This window comes from Telmatherina bonti, assembly GCF_933228915.1.
Source record: "Telmatherina bonti genome assembly, chromosome: 19".
Lineage (NCBI taxonomy): Eukaryota > Metazoa > Chordata > Actinopteri > Atheriniformes > Telmatherinidae > Telmatherina > Telmatherina bonti.
The window spans coordinates 23,037,860-23,058,851 of record NC_136617.1 but is presented as its reverse complement, the minus strand read 5'-3'; the positions used below and the strand labels follow the sequence as shown (position 1 = coordinate 23,058,851).

At 39.5% G+C, this 20,992-nt stretch overlaps 1 protein-coding gene across 1 annotated transcript in view; it reads right to left on the bottom strand.

Annotated features, from left to right (window-relative positions):
- Nucleotides 1-3,649: 3,649 nt before the first annotated feature.
- vps50 (VPS50 subunit of EARP/GARPII complex) overlaps nucleotides 3,650-20,992 on the bottom strand; it is a 104,223-nt gene continuing 86,880 nt past the window's right edge. Inside the window, exons 24-29 of the mRNA XM_079259140.1 lie at nucleotides 20,346-20,494; nucleotides 17,004-17,100; nucleotides 16,277-16,435; nucleotides 9,989-10,110; nucleotides 5,298-5,487; nucleotides 3,650-5,211 (exon numbers count right to left, since the gene is read on the bottom strand). Coding sequence (XP_079115266.1) covers nucleotides 5,092-5,211; nucleotides 5,298-5,487; nucleotides 9,989-10,110; nucleotides 16,277-16,435; nucleotides 17,004-17,100; nucleotides 20,346-20,494 — 837 coding nt within the window. The 3' untranslated portion in view covers nucleotides 3,650-5,091. The remainder of the gene's footprint in view (nucleotides 5,212-5,297; nucleotides 5,488-9,988; nucleotides 10,111-16,276; nucleotides 16,436-17,003; nucleotides 17,101-20,345; nucleotides 20,495-20,992) is intronic.

The following is a 20,992-nucleotide window of genomic DNA, read 5'->3' as shown; positions in this document are numbered from 1 at the left end:
TTGTTTTTCTGAATCATCCATGGTGCTTGTCCAAAATGGCCAAAATGTTTATGTCCAGTTGCTAGCCTAGTGTGTGATGTGGTACCATTATGCAAAACACAGGTGTAACACAATGCTAATGGTTGGAAAAGAAATGTTGGGAGACAGCTCCAGGAATGGATATAATAAATGTCACTGTGCCATCCGACCCAGTCTAAAGCACCGGGTCTTAAGTTCAGAATTTTATGTACTGCTCCTTTAAGAAATGTCGCTTACTTTTAAAAAAAAGTTTTAATGAACTTTTATTTTTATAAGGGGAGATGCAGTGGATTCATTGATAAACTGGAACACAGTATTCCAGCTTCTGACTTGGAAAGAAAACCAAAAACAGCAATTGGAAGAAGAATTCAACAATTCGTATAGAATTTTATTTATTTATTTATTTTTTTTACAAAAATAGCACAGTAAGGACTAATGAGTTCTATTCTTTCTTAGCCAAAGTGACCTTGAAGGTCAATGTCAAAGCAGAAAAAGAGACTAAACTTCACACTTTTGAGGTTCAGCAAATGCAGCATGATTAACTAATGGGGCAAGAAGGGGATTAACTAATGGGGTCTTGCTGGTCTCTGGTCCCCCCAGTGGCGTCCCACATGGGACATTGTTGGGAAGGAAAGATGAGGGCGTGCGGAAGCGAATGGATTAAGTTGCGGATGGAATGTAAGAGAGTTGCAGTGGGGTGTGTGTGTTAAAGGGGGTGTATGCAAGTGGGGTGTAGAGGTGGAGGGAGGGACAGGGTGGGAGGTGTGGGCTCTTATAAGGGGTAGTATATGAATGGAGATGGAAAGGTGAATTTGGGTGCATGTGTGTAGGGAAGAGTGGGTGATTGGAGGTTAGGTGGGGATGTGTGTGGGATGGGGTGTGTGTGATGATAAAAAAAAAAAAGGTAGTGTGTAAACTGGTGGTGAGTAGGGGGTGTGTGTTGAGGTGTGTAGAGAGGGAGCTCGTGAGGGGAGTTGTGTTATGTGGTATGTATGTGTGCATCGGGGAGTATGTGAGTGGGGGCAGGGGGGTAGGTAGAGTGTGATATGGAGCATGCCCGGGGAGTGCGGCTGGTGCACTGGGATGTGGCCTGATGGTGGCAGTCTGGGGATCCTGGCTCTCCATTGGTGTGGGTTGGACTCTGCCTGTGGGAATGGGGGGATTTGCCTTTGGGCTCTTCGGACTCTGTCTGCCCTGGGTGGCCAGGCCCGCTGTGGCCTTCAGCTGGGGCCTCCGGCTGGAGCTCCCCTCCGCCGCCTCCTGGGTGGGTGCATGGCTGGCTCCAGAGTGGGGCGGTTGGATCCTGTGCTTGGGGGTTGTTTGCTGACTACCAGAGTCTCGGCGTCCTCCTGGCCTGCTTCTTGCCTTTGTGTGGGCGGGGTCACATTGGCATGATCACTCTTCTCTGAACACGTTCCACTCTGTATGTTCTGCATGTGACAGTCACTGAGTCGTCTCACCAACAGCACCTAGTTTTCTTTGACTCTTATTTATATTTAACCAGATAGTTTTTGGTGCTTCTGACACTTGATAGCTTAGTCCCCTGCAAGGGGAACATGAATGTAAGATTGGCCTGTTTGTGTATATGAGTCTGAATGTGTATGTACATGTGTGTATATAGGCGAATGCGTATGGGTGTATATGCATATGTTGATGCAAATGCCTGTTTTCTTTTGTCTCTATGAGGAGTTTTCTTTCTCTTTCCCTTTGTCTTTCTGTCTGTCTTCTATCGTCTCCTGTCTGGTCCAGCAGTAGAAACTCCGTATTACAATTAAAAAAAAAAAAAATGCAGCATGATTTGAAATTAAGGCCAGATGGAGATTAAGATGAAGGTGCTTTATTTGAATTGGGGTTGTGACGTAGAAATCACATACAAACCTAAATCAATGAATGAGATACTTTCAAACCAAGGTGGGCCTTTGTGTTGCTAGCTTTTGTCAGAAACGTGCACCTTCGAGCAAACGAAAGGTTTTAATTTGAACACTGTGCCCTTCATTGGAACAAATCCAACTCCATCCATCAGCTGATGACAGGAAAAAACTGACTGCTAAAGCAGGATAACAACACACATCATAAGGAACATATCTGTAATGAGTTCCTCATAGATTTCTCCATGCAGCCTAATGAGCCATCTCCTTCAAACTGCAGGGCAGAAGCTTGTAGCCAAACAGAAAACGTCATTAATTAGTCTGACAGTCCTTCTTCTGTCTGAGGATGATGTTGGGATGGACGACATGACTCTTGTTCGTATCGTTTTGATGAAAAGAAAAAAAAATTATAGCTGCCCTATTGAAACACACAGACAGCTAAAAGGTTGAGCGTGATGATCGGGTTTATACATGGCAGCACAGGGACAAAGGGACTACATGCAGACAAGTTACCATTGTTAGTGAGTTTATTGTGTATAATCATCGTGGTTAAACCTACAGTTCCAACACTTAACCATAGTGCACTTTACGCTTAACATGATCAGACAATTTTAAATATTTGTGTTTGATTCAAGTGATGCGTTACGAGAGGAGACAAATGATGATATGCTACTTGCAGTTATATAAAACCCAAGCAAGTCATGAAATAAATACATAATTTAAAACATTCATATATAAAGTATGCTTCCTGAAGCTGCATCAAAAATACCACCGATTTCCTTTAGATGGTATGTCGTATGTCTGACAAACCTCGTCAGGTCAGGATGAATAAATGAAGACTGGAGGAGGAGCCATTAAGAAAAGCAAAGTTAAATAAAAAGAAGAAATGGTTTCAAGTGAGAGATTATTCAAGATGATGGAAACATCCTAAATACCAGTGCAGTTTCATTTAAACAATTACAGCCCATTTCTTCAAGCAGGGGTGAGAAATGAACAGTTCCTTAATTTTGTTTTTTCTAATTTAAGAGAAAATTTAATGGTTAAAATAAAGACTGTGATACAGACCTAATGTTGTAAATCCATCCTTACTTACCGTTTACACGACTGGTCAGCTTGGCACGTTTTTACAGTTTCTGTTACACAATCAGCCAAAACTAAGTCAAAGCGATCAAGGTCAAGTATACTAACCTTAATAAAGTTATTTTGTATTTATATACACACACACACACATATATATATATATATATATATATATATATATATATATATATATATATATATATATATATATATATATATATATACACATATATATATATACATACATATATATATATATATATATACATATATATATATACATATATACATATATATATATATACATATATATATATACATATATACATATATATATATATACATATATATATATACATATATATATATATATATATATATATATATATATATATTATATATATATATATATAATATATATATATATATATATATGTGTGTGTGTGTGTATAAAAAGAACACGTGTGTGTATATAATATAGTAGAACATATCTTTTACATGATGCTTTACCATAAAAAAAAAAGTTCTTACTATTATCATTGTGATTTAATGTTACATAACTTGTAAGTTTACAGTTCATTTCTATTAGTTACATATTTATTTACTCCATTCTCTCACCAAGACATTGTATTCCTTCAATATTTGCAATTACCAACTTTATACACATTTTAAGTCTGTTTTTTTACTTTTATTTGGATTAAATGTGAAAAACTGTAGATACCCCTTGTGATAGTGCATTTTGACCTGTTTTGGCGATGTGTATAAGATTCTGATCAGTGTGTGAAACCAGGTAACCAGGTCCTTAATGGTTCTCATCAGCAAATAGAAACCAAGAAATGTCTCAATTTATGTGAAAACTGCAAAACTGCCACTTAGATTTTAAGAAAAGTAAACATTTCCACATTATTCTAATCATAAGAATTCTCCGAAATCTCGGTCTAGATGCAGCTTCCACTCAGAGGAAAACAAACAAACACACAAAAATAGATCAGAGCTGGGACCTCCTGCTTGTGCTGACGTGTCCATCTTGTAGCAGAAATACTTACTACAAAATACTCATCAGGTCAGAAATGTACTGCTCAGCAAAACGGTCCAAGACTGAAAGATAAGTACTTTCTTCTCCCCAAAAGACTTTCAAAAACTCATCACAGGAGGATAAAACAGTTTCCTCCTCAGATATGACAGATGGCAGACAAACAAATGTGGCTGGTGCAGATACAATCTAACAACATTAATGCTAACCACAGCAGTTTAGGTTACTTCCAGAATCATCGTCTTTACATTAGATTTATCTCATTTGTGGACAAAACAAACAAAACACAGAAGCAGAGAGTATCGAGTCAGGCACAGCAGACACCCCGAAGCCAAATAATATACCGCAAGCTTACAGTACGAGCTGGAATAATGAATCATTAAGGTGAACAATAATGCAGATCCACCGTCTCTATTTGAGTCAACACATTTAGATAGACAGGTACAATCTAGAGTTTTCTCATGGGAAATACAGCTTTTGCCACAAGGCTCAACATTATCACACCAGTTAAATTTAGCAACTCTGACAAGTTCATTCGTTTTCTTGAGTCTGACGAAAGGTGCGTCAGATATTCAGCTCGTACAGTGAAAACAGGCAGAATCCCACAAACAGCTGCACAGATGAGCAACATGACTTTGCTGTGCAATGTTACAGCTTGCACTTTTTAACTTTTTATCTGGGGGAAAAAGTGAGTAAATGTGGGGAAAAATCTGCAGGAAAATCTCAGACGCTTAGAAAGTATGACGACAAGAGGGCAGAAGGGCATGCATGTGTGCAGAGATGGAACTGAAGCATGCTCGAGTGTGAAATATTGGTTTATGTTCGTCAGCTTACGATGGAGCGCTTTCAACCAGCAGCAGTTTGTCTTGTTGACTACGTGAAGACAAGCTGAACACATGATCTGCAGTCTTTATGTAAATGTTCCAACTGCAGCTCTCTCAGCATCGCTGAACACATCACTTGTTTGTTAAACTGAAAATGAAGACATTCGACGCTGAGCTCCTGCTCATTTGCAGCGATGGGTTTGTCTCTGTTGAGGTGTCTGTTCTTCCAGCCTGGTCGACGTGTCAGAAGCTCCATCCATTCTCCAATCTATCTCTTGGGCCTGTCAATGTCATCGATGGCTGCTAGGAGTTTCTGACGAGCCTTCTTGTTTATATGTGAACCCAGGCAAACATTCACTAAGTTGGCCAGCTGCTTCATGGAGTACTCCTAAAAGAAACACAGAACATCAGGAGGAAAATCCGATATTTCTAACTTATAAAGATTCACAGACATGTAGATGTTCAGAGTCTCACCCTGTGATTCTTGATAAACTGCTCCATGTCGTTCTCAGTCAGGTAATAGGCCTTGATGTAGGTTTCAACAAACTCCTTGTCGGGGATGGGTCGCAGGTCCGTCAGCTTCTCCAGCTTCATCAGGAACTGCTGGAAATCCAGCTGCATCAGGGCTCGGCCCTCGTTGCTGCACTTCTTCACGTTAGCGTAGCTGCAGAGGGAAGAGATGAGCACCGCCATCAGGGCTTCGGCAGGCAGATCATTTCTGTCATGTTTCATTTTGACTTATGAGAATCATCACAGTGGGTGGACATATGCGCCTCTTGCTCAGGGGGGTGGGGTTATGTTTTTACATCAGACGTTTTCCCACGCATGACTACTCAACCCAAGTATTCACATTCCTGATAGGTTTGCAGTACAAATACCACAGAGGAGCCCAAGTCCGGCCCTGGAGATCTACCATCCTGCAACTTTTCGGTGCAGCTCGTCTCCAACACACCCGAATATAACGAATGACTTATCAGGAATACAGCATGATACATGAGGGAATTCAGCCATTTGCTTTAGGTGTGTTGGAGAATGGATGCATCTAAAAGTTGCAGAATGACAGATCTCCAGGACTGTACTTGGGCACCCTCGACATACCACCACAAGAAGCTGCTGACTAATCTTCAACCTGGCCTGTTGCAGCTTCCTACCTCACATCGCTGCTACCGTACAACGTGAACACTTCCAGGACAATCACTTCGCACTCAGCCTGCAGGAATACTTGTGCTGCTGAAAGGGGAATTATGTATGTGGCGTTGAGATCATTTCAGGAATTAATCTGAAACCACGTCATGTACCTTGTCTGAATTTTTAAAGGGGAGGAGGTCACGCTTCACGATGCTACAGCTTCATTTCCTGTCTTTCTTACACCAGCTCAAGAGCATTTCACTGTGAATTTATAATGCAAAGAAAGTTGTGTTTCCGCTCACACTGTGCTAATCTTTTATTTACCTTAGAGACAAAGCCGTTCTAATGTAGAGGATCGAAATTCTGTGAAAACTTCAGCAGAAAGTTGCGTAAAATATCTGGATTCAGAACTGAAAATAAAAAGAGAAAAGCTCTGAGAATATTCCATCTTTGTTCAGTGACGAGGCAGAAATTTTGCAAACCTTACAAACACACCAGCTTGGCATGAAAACTTGAGTGAATTTGCTTCCAGGAGCCTCTTTTTCTGCAGCGATTTAACTTCATCCCCTTCGTGGAAAAACGACTGTCACTCACACAAGAGCAGTTTGGTGTTATTCTGCAGGTGTGTGGTTCCTTTGTGTTTATTTCACAGACGACTAAAAGTGTTTGTGGGCCATTTCACACACAACTCAAACGTCTGCGTCTGTGTTTCATGGTGGGAATTATCATCTGCTAGCGGGGCAGAGTGTGTGACATGTGTGTACGTTAACACTCCACACAGACAGGTGTCCTCTCAGTATCACACTTGCATTTTTCTCTGTTCCGTTTCCATTTTCTGCCTCGCCTCTCTTCATCATCACCTGGTGCTGTCATCCTCTTCATTTTTTCCCCTCTTTTACTTGTCAGGTCTGCCAGAATTTGGTGTTGAATGTTGGGGAACCAGTTTAGAAACTTAACAAATTTGTTTTTGTGTCAAAAGAGAGAGGAAAGCTGAAGAGGGACAGACTGAGGGAGTTGGAGCACCAACAAACAAATATGACTGCTTGTACTTGGCGTACCTGAGTGGTGGGAGGAGTGCATGTGTCAGCTTGTTTTGGTGCATGGAGGGAGTGTACTGGGAGGACCAGGCAAGCTGTTGAAACTACAGCAGTGGCTCAAATTGGCTGAACAACAGAGCCATAATAGACCATTTGCTCACTGGAGAGGGTTCAAAAGTTCTTTGACGGCGTGATCGGGGAGGTAAACATTTCCCCTTCTCCTTAAGTGGATAACAGCGAGCTTAGTACAACACGTTCACCCTCTTTCTGAAGACACTTGGACTCCACATGAGCACTTATAAGGGAGGGAGGGATGTTTCTAGAGAAAAGTAAAATTGTTTTTAAACTTATGAAAAATTCATTTTAATCCACAGTTAAGTGTTTAATGTAAAACTTTAAAGTGGTTCTATGATTCTATTTCTAGTTTTCTGAGCTTTCTACAGAGTTATAGTGTTGAATACTCATCAGACATATGAGTGGCGCCATGTTTTATCACCTAAACGCATGTTTGAGTTTTCCAGCACTCTAAGTTCTGTTTCCATGGCGACAAAAACAATTGGTTTTAAAGTTGTTGTTTTTTTCTAAATTTAGTGATGTTCTGAGGGAGGGAGTCAGTGATTGGTCATCTTCTCCAGGTTGTGCATGTTCACGAGAATAAAGCCACACCCGCCTTCACTGCTCAGTATAACTATTCCTAGCAGTTGACCAATCAGACGCAGCCCAAAGGCAGGACTTAAGGCGAAGGTTTCTCTGTTCGCTTGTTTCTGGCAGAGGCTGATCTGAGAGGATCAATCCAAAATGAATGAAGCAGTTTGTGGAAAATGCTTGATTACTTCCTGCTCTTCTGGACTCGCATATTAAAATAAACTCAACTGAAATGTGCATAATAGAGCCACATTAACTGCATGTATGCTGCAAAATGTAAAATATAAAATACATGTATGGTTACGTGATTTCTGTGTTGATTTTGTGGTCGAGGACAGTTTACCAGTATAGGCTGGGGCTACAGGGGGAACAGGTCTCGGACGAGGCTCGACACAAAACCTACAGACTGCTTTTTTTTTTTTTATCCATTTGTTTTAGACCATTTACATACTTCACTGGGAAGACGAAGTGCTCCCAAACATGACATTTTACTCACAAAGGAAGGTCTTCAAGCTCTGCTTTCTCCTCGAAACTGTTGCTAGCCATAATGTCCACTAACCAGATGCTGGGCTAAGCATGTGCAAGGTAGTTACTCTACCGTGTGGGAAAGTTTGGTACATATTCATTTTCTAATGAAGATTCTTTACCAAAACCTCAGATTCCAGGCTTCCTTTGACAACATGGCGACGTATCCTTGGGCGAGACACTGAACCCAACGTTGCCTCCAGATGTGTCTATTGGAGTATGAATGCGTGTGATAGAGCAAAGCCCTTAGTATATAAAATGTAGAGGTGCTGTATCTGGGTGTGTGTGCATGAGTGGGAGAATGTGACATGTAGGTTAAAGCAAACCCTTTACTGCAACTGGATTCCAGCCAACAGTCAGTCCAATTTGTTTAATTCAGTATTTGTGACAGTTTCTGCATCCCATCTTGTTTCTGCTAAAACATGTGACACCTTAAGATAATTATCAGCTGTTAACTCAAGCGTTTTCTCACCTTTCAGCCTGTCTGACTCGGTGCTGCCATTCACGTCTGATCAGAGGGATCCGTCACACCTTCAGTCTAATTCACGCATACAGTATATGCTCATCAGGGAAGAGTGAGCGAGTGAAACCATAGCAATGATGCAAGTATTCAGAATAAACAACTAACAATAACACTCTGTTGTCTATCACAACCCAAACCTCTTGCTTTCAACGGAGCAAAGTGGTGAAATGCATTACAAGGGACATGTAAAGAGCATCCTGCAGTTTGTATGAGGGTACCGTGCGTTGTCGTTCCCTGATGGGCTTTTAGAGGAAATTTAGAAAATTTAAAGAATGAAAAAAGTCTTACGTGGGTTTATTTCTGGTTTAATATACAGTACCAGTCACAGGTTTGGACACATTTTTAAATGATCATGTAGTTAAAGACACAGTTGGGAGATTTTTTTTCCTGTTAATTAATGATAAATGATGTGAACAGGCAAAAAAAAAAAAAAAAAAAAAAAAACAGATTTGGAAATATACTGGGAGAAATGGGATCTCGAACAAACTTAATAACCATTGACAACTGTAACCTGAGAGTAAAGGAAGACATAGGAATCTGGAAGACAGGAAACTGCATTTAGCCTGGAAAGTCAACCACCTGAATAAAACTAACCTTATCCACAATTAATATTTAATATGCCGAGCCTTCTGCTGACTGACTCTTTTGTCATAATGACAGTCAATAAATATTACATTTGCTGGTTTTAAGCTATATATTTTGAACAAAGCTATTTATAAATAAATGGTTTAAATAATAGGCTAAAAACTGACGTGACGGGTATCCTTTTCACACACAGGAAACACATTTTTAACCTATAGGGCTTTTTCACCTCAAACCTTTAATGTATGTGTGCAAAACAAGAACCAACGTTTCACTCCAGAGCAAACGCATGAATCTACGGAGGCAACAATCAGACTTTCATGACTCATCACCAAATCTTTAGTATCTCAAGATTAATAGAAAAGTGTATTTATTTTGTTGTGTTTTTAATATAACAGCTGTCTGTGAGTCTGGCTGACCTTTTTACCAGCTTATATTACTTGTCATAAGTCACTGCTGCACACAAGTAATACAGAAAAGGGAAAAGGCTTTCTTTTCAGAACTGAATGGATGACATGGCTGCACACACATAATTGTGCAATTTCAAAGACTTCAAGACAGACGGTTTCATTTCAGACGGTACGGGGAAAACATTACCAGAAAGGAAATGGGTGTTTTGTTTGTTTTTCTTTTGTTCGTGGTTCCAGAAGCAACAGTACGTGAACAGCTTCGCCTAAACAACCAGACGTCAACGTGTCCTCCCACTGCTGGAGTGTCTTTCTTACCCCTCAACAAGAGTCCTGTTGGCCAGTCGGATGCAGTGCTCCCAGAGGACATTGGAAACGGGCAGGGGGATGCGCACGTGTCTAGAAACATCACCTAGCCTCATGTTAAACTGCTCGAACTCCTGAAAAGGTGGAGAAGAAAGAAAATATTGACATACATACTGTAAGTATATCAGACATAAAGCAAAAAATAAACATAAAGAATTGATCTTTTTAAATGAGAAACTAGGTGGAATCTAGTCATTGAAACCAGTTGTTGATATTTACCAGCACATGAATCGGGTGTTGAACGTAAATTATAAATGAACTGGTATTAAACAAACTCAAAGCAAAGTCTATAATAACCAGTTTGTTCCACAAGAGTCCTCACAGCAAGCACAGAGTAACTGGACCTCTAGATTTCTGGTGTCCCCCATGAGAAGACAAACAAAAAAAAAAAGTGCTTATCAGCAGTAGTAGAGATTGTTTTTCCCTTCAGCTGGAAAGTTGTTATGAAACCACCTGAAGCTGTGAACTCGACGGCATAGTTATTAACTGGGAGGAAGAAGCCTTATCTGGTAATGCCTTTTCAGCTGTACAACGTTCATGATTTAAACAGCGCAGGTCAGTCCGCTGTGAATTATTTTCACACCAGAACACGCCATCTACAGTGCTGACAGCACATTAGCAGAGCAAGAAATGATTTCACAGCCCCACAACCTGACAAACTGAAAAGAGCCGTGATAGGATGTCTAGATCCAGCAAGCAATAAATACTGTAGTCAGTTTATGCTGCATTCAGCTGCAAATGTGTTGCTGTATCCTAACAAAAAACCAGCTGCAATGTAACTGTAACATATTTTTTTAAAGGAGCTTTGGAACCTTTAATAACATTGAAAAGTTTTACTTCCACTGCAAAACCCTGCAGTTAAAGGGGATCATTTAAGCAGATCTTGTTAGAAGTGGCCTCTAAACTCTTTTATGTTTTAATACAAAACATTAAAAGCTCCCAGAGGAAGAAGTAGGCTGCAAGATACAAACATCTGCAGTTGTTTTGGTCGCAGCAGGCCTGCAGCTACACAATGCGTGCCACTTGTTCATATCCATGCAAGTGGGGCCTGTTCCATGATTATTGCAATGTGTTCAATTATTGATGAAATTGTAAAATAGTTGCACTATTTTTCTTTTTATGAGAGCCAAACAGCACATATGCACTACACATAAATATGGGGGATGTATTTGTCATTATAGTGAGTGCTTTTTTTTTTTTTTTAGAGCAAGTCTTTCATTCAAGTCACATCAAATTAACTGGGAATCTGAATCCTAAGGCTAACGTTCCCATTAATTTTGCATTCAAGTATGAAACATCATTCATCCACACAGTCTCATAATCATTTCTGACATACTTGTCAGTGAAGTCATTCTGAAGCTTCTGCATTTTCATGCTGCTGTAAAATGCAAATTAGTGCCATTGTGGAACGACAACGATCAACTTGCATTCATAAAAAACGACATTCCTGGAACAACAATAAAAAAAACAACAACAGTCTTTTCAATCAATGTAATGCCACAGCCAATATGCATGTTTTTGACAGGTTGAAGGGGGAGGCTATTAGCACCTGATGGGGGAGGGGGAGTGCCTGCTAACTGTAATATGCCTCATGTCAATCCAATCAGCTGGACTGGTCTGAAGCAACACCCTCCGGCAGGTAAAAGTGAAGTAATAAGGAAATGGCTGTTTTGAACATGCAATGCCGCTGATTCATCAAAAGAAACTAAAGAAGAATAAAAGAGAGAAAGCGACAAAACAAGAGTCATCATAAGATCGTCTTTTGCTGGCTGGATGGAGCTCACAGGTCAGGTAGAATACAAGATGGATGCTAAATTAGTCGTCGAAAGAGGGTGTGTGACGAGAAAAATAGTAAAAGTTTTGTAGTTTGTCTCTAAAGCGGAGCCTGCTTCTTTATGCAGCCTTTCATGCTGTCAGAAAAATTGCATAACTACCATATGCTATATCAGTGGCTTCCAAACTTCATGCGTCTTGACCAACAAAATAACATTTGTATGTGCAAAAGATGTCCTCACGATCGTGCCAACTTCTCACTCTAAAATAGCACCATAATAACTGTTTTTAGACACCTTCTACACGCACGGTTGGACCAATGTCATATGTTTCATAAAATAAGGAGGTTAAGGAAACATTTGGTTAATTTGGCTCACTGCCGTGCCTGAAATCAGTTTCTTTCATCGAGAAAAAGCCTAATTCAGGAATTTTAATATGGCATGAATGTTGTTTATACATTAGGAGTTTAAAAAATGCCACAGATGAATCTTTTTGCGTTAATGTGTTCACTTCGACACCCCTAATAAAAATTCCAAATTTATTGATAAATGTAAGCCTTAGTTTTTCTTGGGTTTTTTTTTTTTTTTTTAACAATAATCCGGTGACCTCCTGAAATTATCTTGAAATCTTCTCTTTGGGAAGGGATGTGCCAGATAACCATTAAACCACCATACAAGCAGTTCTGTCTTCAGGACGAATGAGGGTGCAGAGCACATGCTGGGTGTGTCGTTACGAGGTTTAACCAACCACTACCGGCTCGGCACACAAAATACATTATTTATCGTCCTTTTAGTATTTTCAGTCTGTGTGGAGGTGGGAGGTTTTCACTCCACTGTTGTGTAAAAGCAACGTTTTTCAAAAACACAAATTGGAAATTTGGGGGTTTTGCATGGGATTGTCATGTAAACAAGGCCAGAAGCAGATTTCTTTGCCAGATCAACTAAATTAGATAATTTAAACTGAAGAACAACCTTTTTCACACAAACATCTATTAAGTCATCTTTGAACTGAGAGAGGACTTTGTGTTCATATTGTGTGGGCAAATCGCATGTAGTATTTTGTAAATGGATGTGTACATTTATTTAAATTGTAGAATTTTCCAGAGGCCATTGAAATCTGTAGTTATGAAACCAGTTTAAAACAAAAACCCAATCTGGATGCATAAGTAATAAGTAACTACGGTCAGGACATTGTGCTAAGTGTTACTGGACAGATCAGGACTAATATCTTTTATAATATAAATTTGAATCTAAGTGAGAAAAGATCATATGTGGGTTTCCTCAAGCCTTCATCCTTGAATTGTAGTTTAATTTCTACATGCTTCACCTTGCCCAGAATATAGATCCTTACAGTAACTGAGTGATTGTATCCAGCAAATCGATGAGCACGATCCAGAATGTTCTCCAGCTCAATGCTACTAAACACAGAGTTCATTGTTTTTGATCCTTAAAATACAAGTTTAAAGATCAGTTTGCAACTTGACTCCATGATGCAAAAAAACTACAGGCTGAGCCGGAAATTTGATGTTCTTAGATTTAAGTACATTACCTAACTATAAACAGCACGTTAAATTTCCTTGTGTAATAAACAGCAATGTGATCTTTTTTAATACAGCCAACAGCTGTGTCAGACAAGCTGAAACATAAACGAACAAAACGTTTGGTGTCAGCTCGGTCCTCTTCTCTTCTAAGTTTGGTTTTGACATATAATCTGTCCAATGTATGACTGGCTGCTTCATGTGATACCTGGAGAGACATGATTCCCTAAAAGCAGCAGAGATGACTCCTGGTTTGATGTAGTATTAGCTTTAAAAATCAATCTGGGCTTTTTTTTTTTTCTTTTTTTTTTTTTTAAAATCACCCAAATAGTTTGTAAAACGTCAAAATAAAAGTCTTGACTTTCATCAGCAACCATAAAGAAATGACTGTGTGTTGTTGCCATGGTATCAGGTAGCAAGTCAGACTTTGGGTCAAAATATGAAGGCAAACATGAAAAAATAAAAAGAGAACTTAATTTCCCAGCACATTCATATAATTTACACTCTGTAAGTGTATCAAGAACAAAAATAAATCATAGTTTTTGTTTTTTTCAAATTCATGATTAAATAGTAAATAGGTTATTTGTCAAGTTTTGGATTCTCCACTGAATATAAAACGAACAGATGACAAGTGAATTGTGTGTCCTTTGGCCCTCCATGCAAAATTAATGATACAGAAACTAAGCAGCATGCATAAAGACGCATATTTAGTGGAAAAACGTCTAATAATTCTAAAAATACCTCTGGGACCAATAAGCTCAGATGGCCTCCCAACAGCTCACCCATAAATTATTCACTGCATCGCCAATAATTGATACTAAAGGTCTCTGAATTCACTTAAACTGAAAAACGACAACTTTAGGTAAAAGTTTGTATGACTGCTTAAAAAAGAAGAATAAATCTGATGTTTGGTGTGTTCAGTTATGTCTGAGACAGGCCCTGAGAAACAAATAATATGGTCTTTCCTCATGACTTCAGGTTTTTAATTTATATTAATTCATTTTAAAAGGAAAAATGAGAATACCTGGAACAATAATCTACATGAATCTTGCAAAGTCAAAAGTCTTAAAGGCACATATAATGCAGTAATCTTGATAAGTCATTACATCAGCGCAAAACAGAGCAAATCCCCATAGACTCCCATGTTAAAAAGGCCAACTTCACAGCAGAAATAAACATGTTTACAGCCTGGTACAAAAATCCATTTTCGGTTTAATAGGTCAGGTTTACCTTCATGACAATTGTGGGGGAGTGATTTTTTTTATTTTTTTTTTAAACGCTTTAGTTTAAAAGTAAGTTAATCTCAAAATTCGGCATATTTAGGAGCGTGTCCTTTTAATTGAACCCAAGAAACCCGATTTTCCACTTCAAGTGAGAAGAACGTAGAACCACCACGGTTTTTTGCCGGTTAACAAGCTGTAGCCTTCTTACCTTTGTTAACTAGTTAGCCCCTGTTATCTCCAGGTTAGCTTGGTTAGCTCTTAGCTACAGGCAGCTCGGAGTTCGCTCAATGTCAATCATCCACTCCCACGCTCACAGCCCCCCCCCTCAGCTCCACCTCTTTACCCATATTTGTATTTTCCAGGAGAGGTGACAGGCGTGACGCTGCAAAGATGGCGATGGTAGGAACCGCCCACCAACCTTCAATTCAGCTCTTCAGAAACCTACTGGCGATGTCACGGAGGCTCCGTCCATCTTTTTGTATACAGTCTATGATTTGTGACCATCTTTTAGAGTTAATCTTGTGGTAGGAAAACCAGTGTGATACTAAAAACCATTTGCTTTTATCTTGCAAGACATCAGGGCAACAAATCATGTGTGCATCTGTGTAACTGTAAATGACAGGCTGTCATCATAGCGCCCACCAGGGAAGGTCAATATTACACAGATTAGCCTCCACTTCAAAACCATCAGTTTGGTTTTCAAAGAAAAGAAAAGAAAAAAAAAATCATTCAGGCCCTCTTGTGCCACTACAATCCACTCTTCGATAGCAACAAGAACAAGTATTGAAAAATTCAAAGACCTATTTTTAACAGCTGACAAAGCTCACACAGTTGATGTGAGAGGAACATGCTGTATTGTACTGCTCTCAACGTGGCCCAAGCATTTGCAGAGAAAACCTGCTTGCCAACTGAACCCGAAACTTTAAACACGAATGGCTAATAAAACCGCATGACTCTTCAATTATGCAGGCCCAAATGCGTTGATGGATCTTTGGGGGCATTTACTGTCTGCAGAGGAGGCTGAAATCACATTAAAATTCAATCCCTGTGTTCTTTAATAAATAATAGACAACTAACATGGATTAAGATGAATGGATACATTGTGTGGTGCCATTTTAGAAAATATTTGTCAAATTTGGCATTTTTCTCTAAAAACACAGCTACCTGTATTAACTTTAAAATAAAACATTAGCTTGGAATTTTTATAAATTGCCTTTTTTTTTTTTTTTTTTTTTAAACCAAAGCACATACTGCACCGGCTAAGGTGGAATAATAAAAATGAAATGTTTGATGTCGATTTCATTGGAACTCCTAAACATGTAAAGCAGCTACTAATGCAAAGCCAACATGTGCAGCTCTGGATCAAATGACAATATGGTTCAAGATCCAAACTTTCCAGAGCACCTCCTTGTCTTTGCGCTCAGTGTTTTGATTTTCAGCTGCAGTTTTTGTCACACAGCTTTTGTTTATTTAGTTTCAAGCAGCGGGCAGCTGTTCTCATTGACAGATAAAGTTAAACATGGCCTCCCCAGATCAGTGGTGGGTGTGCTGTAACACCTCGGTAACATGGCCTTAATATCAACCTATTCGGCCATTTCTCTGTCCCCATAGGGGCTTAAATATCAGATTAAACTGATTTAAAGTTTCAATTTGATTTTTTTCTTCTAAGAAGCCATACTTAAAGTCACATTACTAATGCAGTGTTACCTTCAGCAGGACGTCCACATATACATTGTGCTGTGACATTATCTCCTTTATGTCCCACTTAACTCCAGCCATCATGAGCAGCATCTGTTCGTAGTCGATGGCTTTGGCTGCCACGATCCAGTATATCGGCTTCCGCAGCTCACTGGCTGTTGATATTGTCTGCAAGAAGAAAAGAGGGATAAATGAACATCTTTCAGAGGTGTGTGACATCAGACGTGTTCCTGAACATCATATCAGCTGGACAGTGATGAGAAAGACAAGAAGTCCATGTTTCCTCTGAGCTGTAGGGATGACGCAGGTAACATAATGCCATGGAATACAGAATTCAACACTGCCCCAACATTTTCCATGAGTGAATTCATAGGACATGACATTTATGTGATGTTAAAGGGAAATAGACCTGCATGCGAATTGGAACGTATCAAATGTCAAGGGGGGGGGGGTTGTTGTTTGTGGAGGTTTGAAGGACAGGACTGAAATCTAAGTGAAGCCACATGTTTCTAACAAGAAATATAGCATATGACTGCAAACAGGAAACTACATGCAGGATATTGTGGATGTAAAGTGCCCTGTGACAACACTGTTGTGAAGTGGCGCTATACAAATAAAGCTGAATTTAATTGAATAAATTACTATAAAGATAGATACACACATGTATTCATTTTAGGATGATCTGTAAGGTTTGTTTTAAGATTACAATGAATATTGATCAAAAGGTGTACACTACCTGGGAATAAAACTGTTGTAGGAATGGTTTCTTGGCTGCAGGCATCATTGTGTCCAAGTGGGACTGCAGGGATTCAAACTGCTCAGCCAGAAACACACTAAAGACAAAACAAGACAGTCGTTTAACTTAGCACATTAGTGGCGTACTATGATCTAGATATGGCTGTGAAGTAGCATCAAACAAAATCAATCATTATGCTTTATTTCTTTATGAAGTTTATATTATTATGGATTGAATTCAGGATTAAAAGTAGTTTAACTTCTTTATAAATTACAGGGAATAATGCTGATGAACAGAATGTGTTACCAATAAAACATAAAGTGTTACAGTGTCCCTCATCTTACATCTCATTCAGCTTCTCCTCAAGTTCATCAGATCTGTTTGTCTGATAACGTGAGCAAATTAGGAACTTCGGATTGCACAACATCATTTCTGTCATGATGCAAGGCTTTAGTATCAGTGATGCTCCCTCCAGACCCTCTGGGAATATTCTGTAAACTGACAATCTATTGTTTGCAGCTCTGGTAATCTAATTTCAACCATAGATCATTACAGCTTAATGTAATAAATAATTAAGATGAACAGACTCTTGTGTTCTCACAACATAAATCATCTTCTACTGCTCTGAACAATGACCTCACACTTCCAATTTTCAAGGCTCGCCTCCCAAGGCAAGATATTATCTACGTCGCGCAAATCAGATAGCGGTTTTTACGACGAATGGATTTCAATTATACTTGAAAATAATGAGATCAAACAAAGTAGCAGAGTATGAAACACGGGATGAAGAAAAAGGGAAAGAAAATCAATGCAGACAGAACTAATACCCCTGTTCCACTGTGTATCCAGCTCTGACTAAACGAAGACCTTTTGACTGGGTTGATCAATGGCTCTGAAGAATTACTGTAAACTAAATAAAAACTGAGTGAGCAGGGCTGAGTGGGCTGAAGTCCAGAGCCGAATCTCGACTTCAACGGTGACAGCTCTTTGCAGTGTAGAAAGGTTGTACAAAAAAAAACATATCACCACACGTCCAGCTTGGACACCAAAAAGGAAGTTTAATTGAACAAAAGTTTTAACCCCATGCGTCCTGTACAGGACTGTAGCTACAGATTTGGTTGTAATTACTTCCCACAACAGCTCGTCCACAAAAAGTAGATGTGAGCTCTACTGAAGTTATGTAGTGTAGCTTTTTTAATGACAAAAAAATCGACTGAAAATGTATGACTAGGTTGTGAAATTGATTAGTCACACAAATATGTTCAAGGAATAGGGATTTTCATACGAGTAGGTCTATTGGTATGTTCCATTTCTGTGTCTTTATTACATTAAACCATTGGGGATTGTGTCTGTTGGTCTCCCTTTTCTAAAATCAAATCAAACTTTATTTGTATAGCACTTTTTGTGCTTAAAAACAATACAAAGTGCTTTACATAATAAAACAATTTACATCAAAATAGATAAAACACACGCACACACATACATCCAGTCCCCTTACACCCACCCTCACCCATGCCCTATTGGCCCCTATAACAGTTAAAAGAAGACAAATGGCCAGGACCAGATAAGGTACACATCTCCACCCCAACTGTTCCAGGCAAATGGCTGCTGTGATGCATTTTGGGCTATCAGGGGACCCGTAATCAAAAGTGCCTGTTGCTTTGTGGGTCATCCTCCCATGTTGTTATGTTAGCCGCTAGCTGTACTGCAAGAAGTTATGTGCAGCGTTAATAAATGTTTTACGTGAAGTCGTTCTCCGGGGTTTCATTGTTATGTTTAGTGACGTGAAGCAGTGAAAGATATATGAGCCGCCCTCCCTGAAGTTTTTCTTTCCTGTTAACAATTTGCTCCCCTGAAGACCGATTCACTGCAGTCTGTTGGTTTTCCTTAACTAGGCTATTTCTTATGAACTGGCTTGAATTGATGCGTCTCTAAAGTGTCCTGAAATGACATTGGCGTGAAGTGGAGCTATACAAATAAAGCTGAGTTGAATTTTGTTCTTCAACAATATAACAGCAAGTTCCATATGAATGACTTCACATTAAGTGGTGGATTTATCCGAGCTCATCTCTGGATACACTGTTAGGAAGCATCTTTTCATGCTGGGAAGCCACACAGGAGCCTCTCCACTGAAGGCTAAATTAAATGCCAATGGCTTCTTTCTTGATAGTAAACATTTGTTGCTTTCACGGAGCAGAGAAAATGAAATTATAGTAAGCTGGAACGCCTTGTGTTTACCCCAGCAACACCGTGCGGTTCAGTGTAGAGAGAAAGATGCAGCACATCCTGGTCACGTTGGCAGAAATGTGGCAGGAGAGCAACAGCCAGACGCACCAACACCGGCGAGTTGGACCAGTTCACTACATGCTCCCTTCTTCACACATAACCGTTTTGTCAATTTTAATGCAGAGAAACTCCGTTAAACCTTTTGAAGTTTAAAACGTTGTGCTGAAGATGTCAGAGGATGTTTGCTGCCTTTTCCAACTGCACATTGTTTAGGCTCAACAGCTTCATATGTAATTCCGCCCTCAACAAGTCTGCCTACTTCTCCCCAGAGAAGAGTTTCCTTTCAAACTTCGCCCAAGATGTTGCTTCACCTCTGCACTTCGGCTACTCCACTTTCCTTATTCTTCAAAGCCTGTTGCTTGTCTCATTTGCACAAAAAATATATCAATAAATTAGCGAGGTATAAGCCACCCCGCTGAACAGATGAAGCTTTTGTTGTTAATTGTAGACATCTCAGGGTTTGAGAGGTGTCAGGACTGATAATAGCTCAACCTAATCATGTATAAGAGTGGCCAGACAGGCTAAACAAGAGGACGACAATAAATCAGTTGGGGCACAACTGATTGTTGGGGTTTAACATGAGGAGGGGAATTATTAGAAACGACATGGGGTTGTGTCTATGCAGCATTTTTTTTTCTTTTGATAAAGCACCAAGGATTTTTTTTACTCCCCAATGACAATGGCCCCTACAGGTAATTCACATTGAAGGTAGGACAAATCCACAATGGCCAAGCTGTGTAAAACTGCCTGACTGTGAGCAGCATGGGAGAATAATTCACCCAGACGCGATTAAACATGCTGCTTTGAAGATAAATGCTGAGTTAAGTTGTACATCCAGGACACGCAGGAGATGACATGAAACAAACACAGATTTTATTATAAAAGGATAAAATAGTGGTGATGCATTTCTAGCCATTTGAGAGGAATAAAGTCCAGTTGTAACTGGAACTGTGAGTCTGTGCTACATTGGAGAAAACATGGCAACTGAATGAGTCATTTACAAGCTGTCGTGTTATTGCATACCAACTTATCCGGTGTTTAACGTCTTTTACTTACAGAGACTCAGTGGCCACCACCCTCTGCGCCAGCCCATAGAGGGTCCCACTGTTGGTAAGGACCACCAGCTGGCTGAGATGGGGACTGGGAACCTTCTCCTTCCTGTCCTCTGCCTGGCTATGGACTCCTGAATTCTCCCCAACAGGATCCTGAAATAGAAAACACAAAAAAAGCAGTTCAACTATAGAATATTTGCAAACTGTGCTTTAATTCATTACCATTTATAATTCAGTTCTATTCATTCTTTATTGCCACTGTAGGCAAAAAAAACAAAAAACAAAAGTGCAATTTATTTAAGCACAAAAAGATCTAGTGATTATAACCGCACTGCACAAGAGAACAAACTGAGCAGCTGAAGTTGTAATTTGGACATTTAGGATAGAGAGTCGTCTACGTATTCATACGCGATCAGGAACAGCACTGTAAAATAAACTACCATTGCTCTATACAATGAATTAAAACAGCAAATTTCCCTTCCTTTCTCTGGAGATGGTTAATTATTCACTTTAGATTTCCTAAAGAGTTTGACAAGCTAATGAGCAGAGATATTTCATTGGGCTCTAATGAACAGACCAGCCCTTTATTCTAGGATCATATTTCATTTCTGTTTACAATTTAGTGATTCATATTTGTGTCGTTTCTCTGAA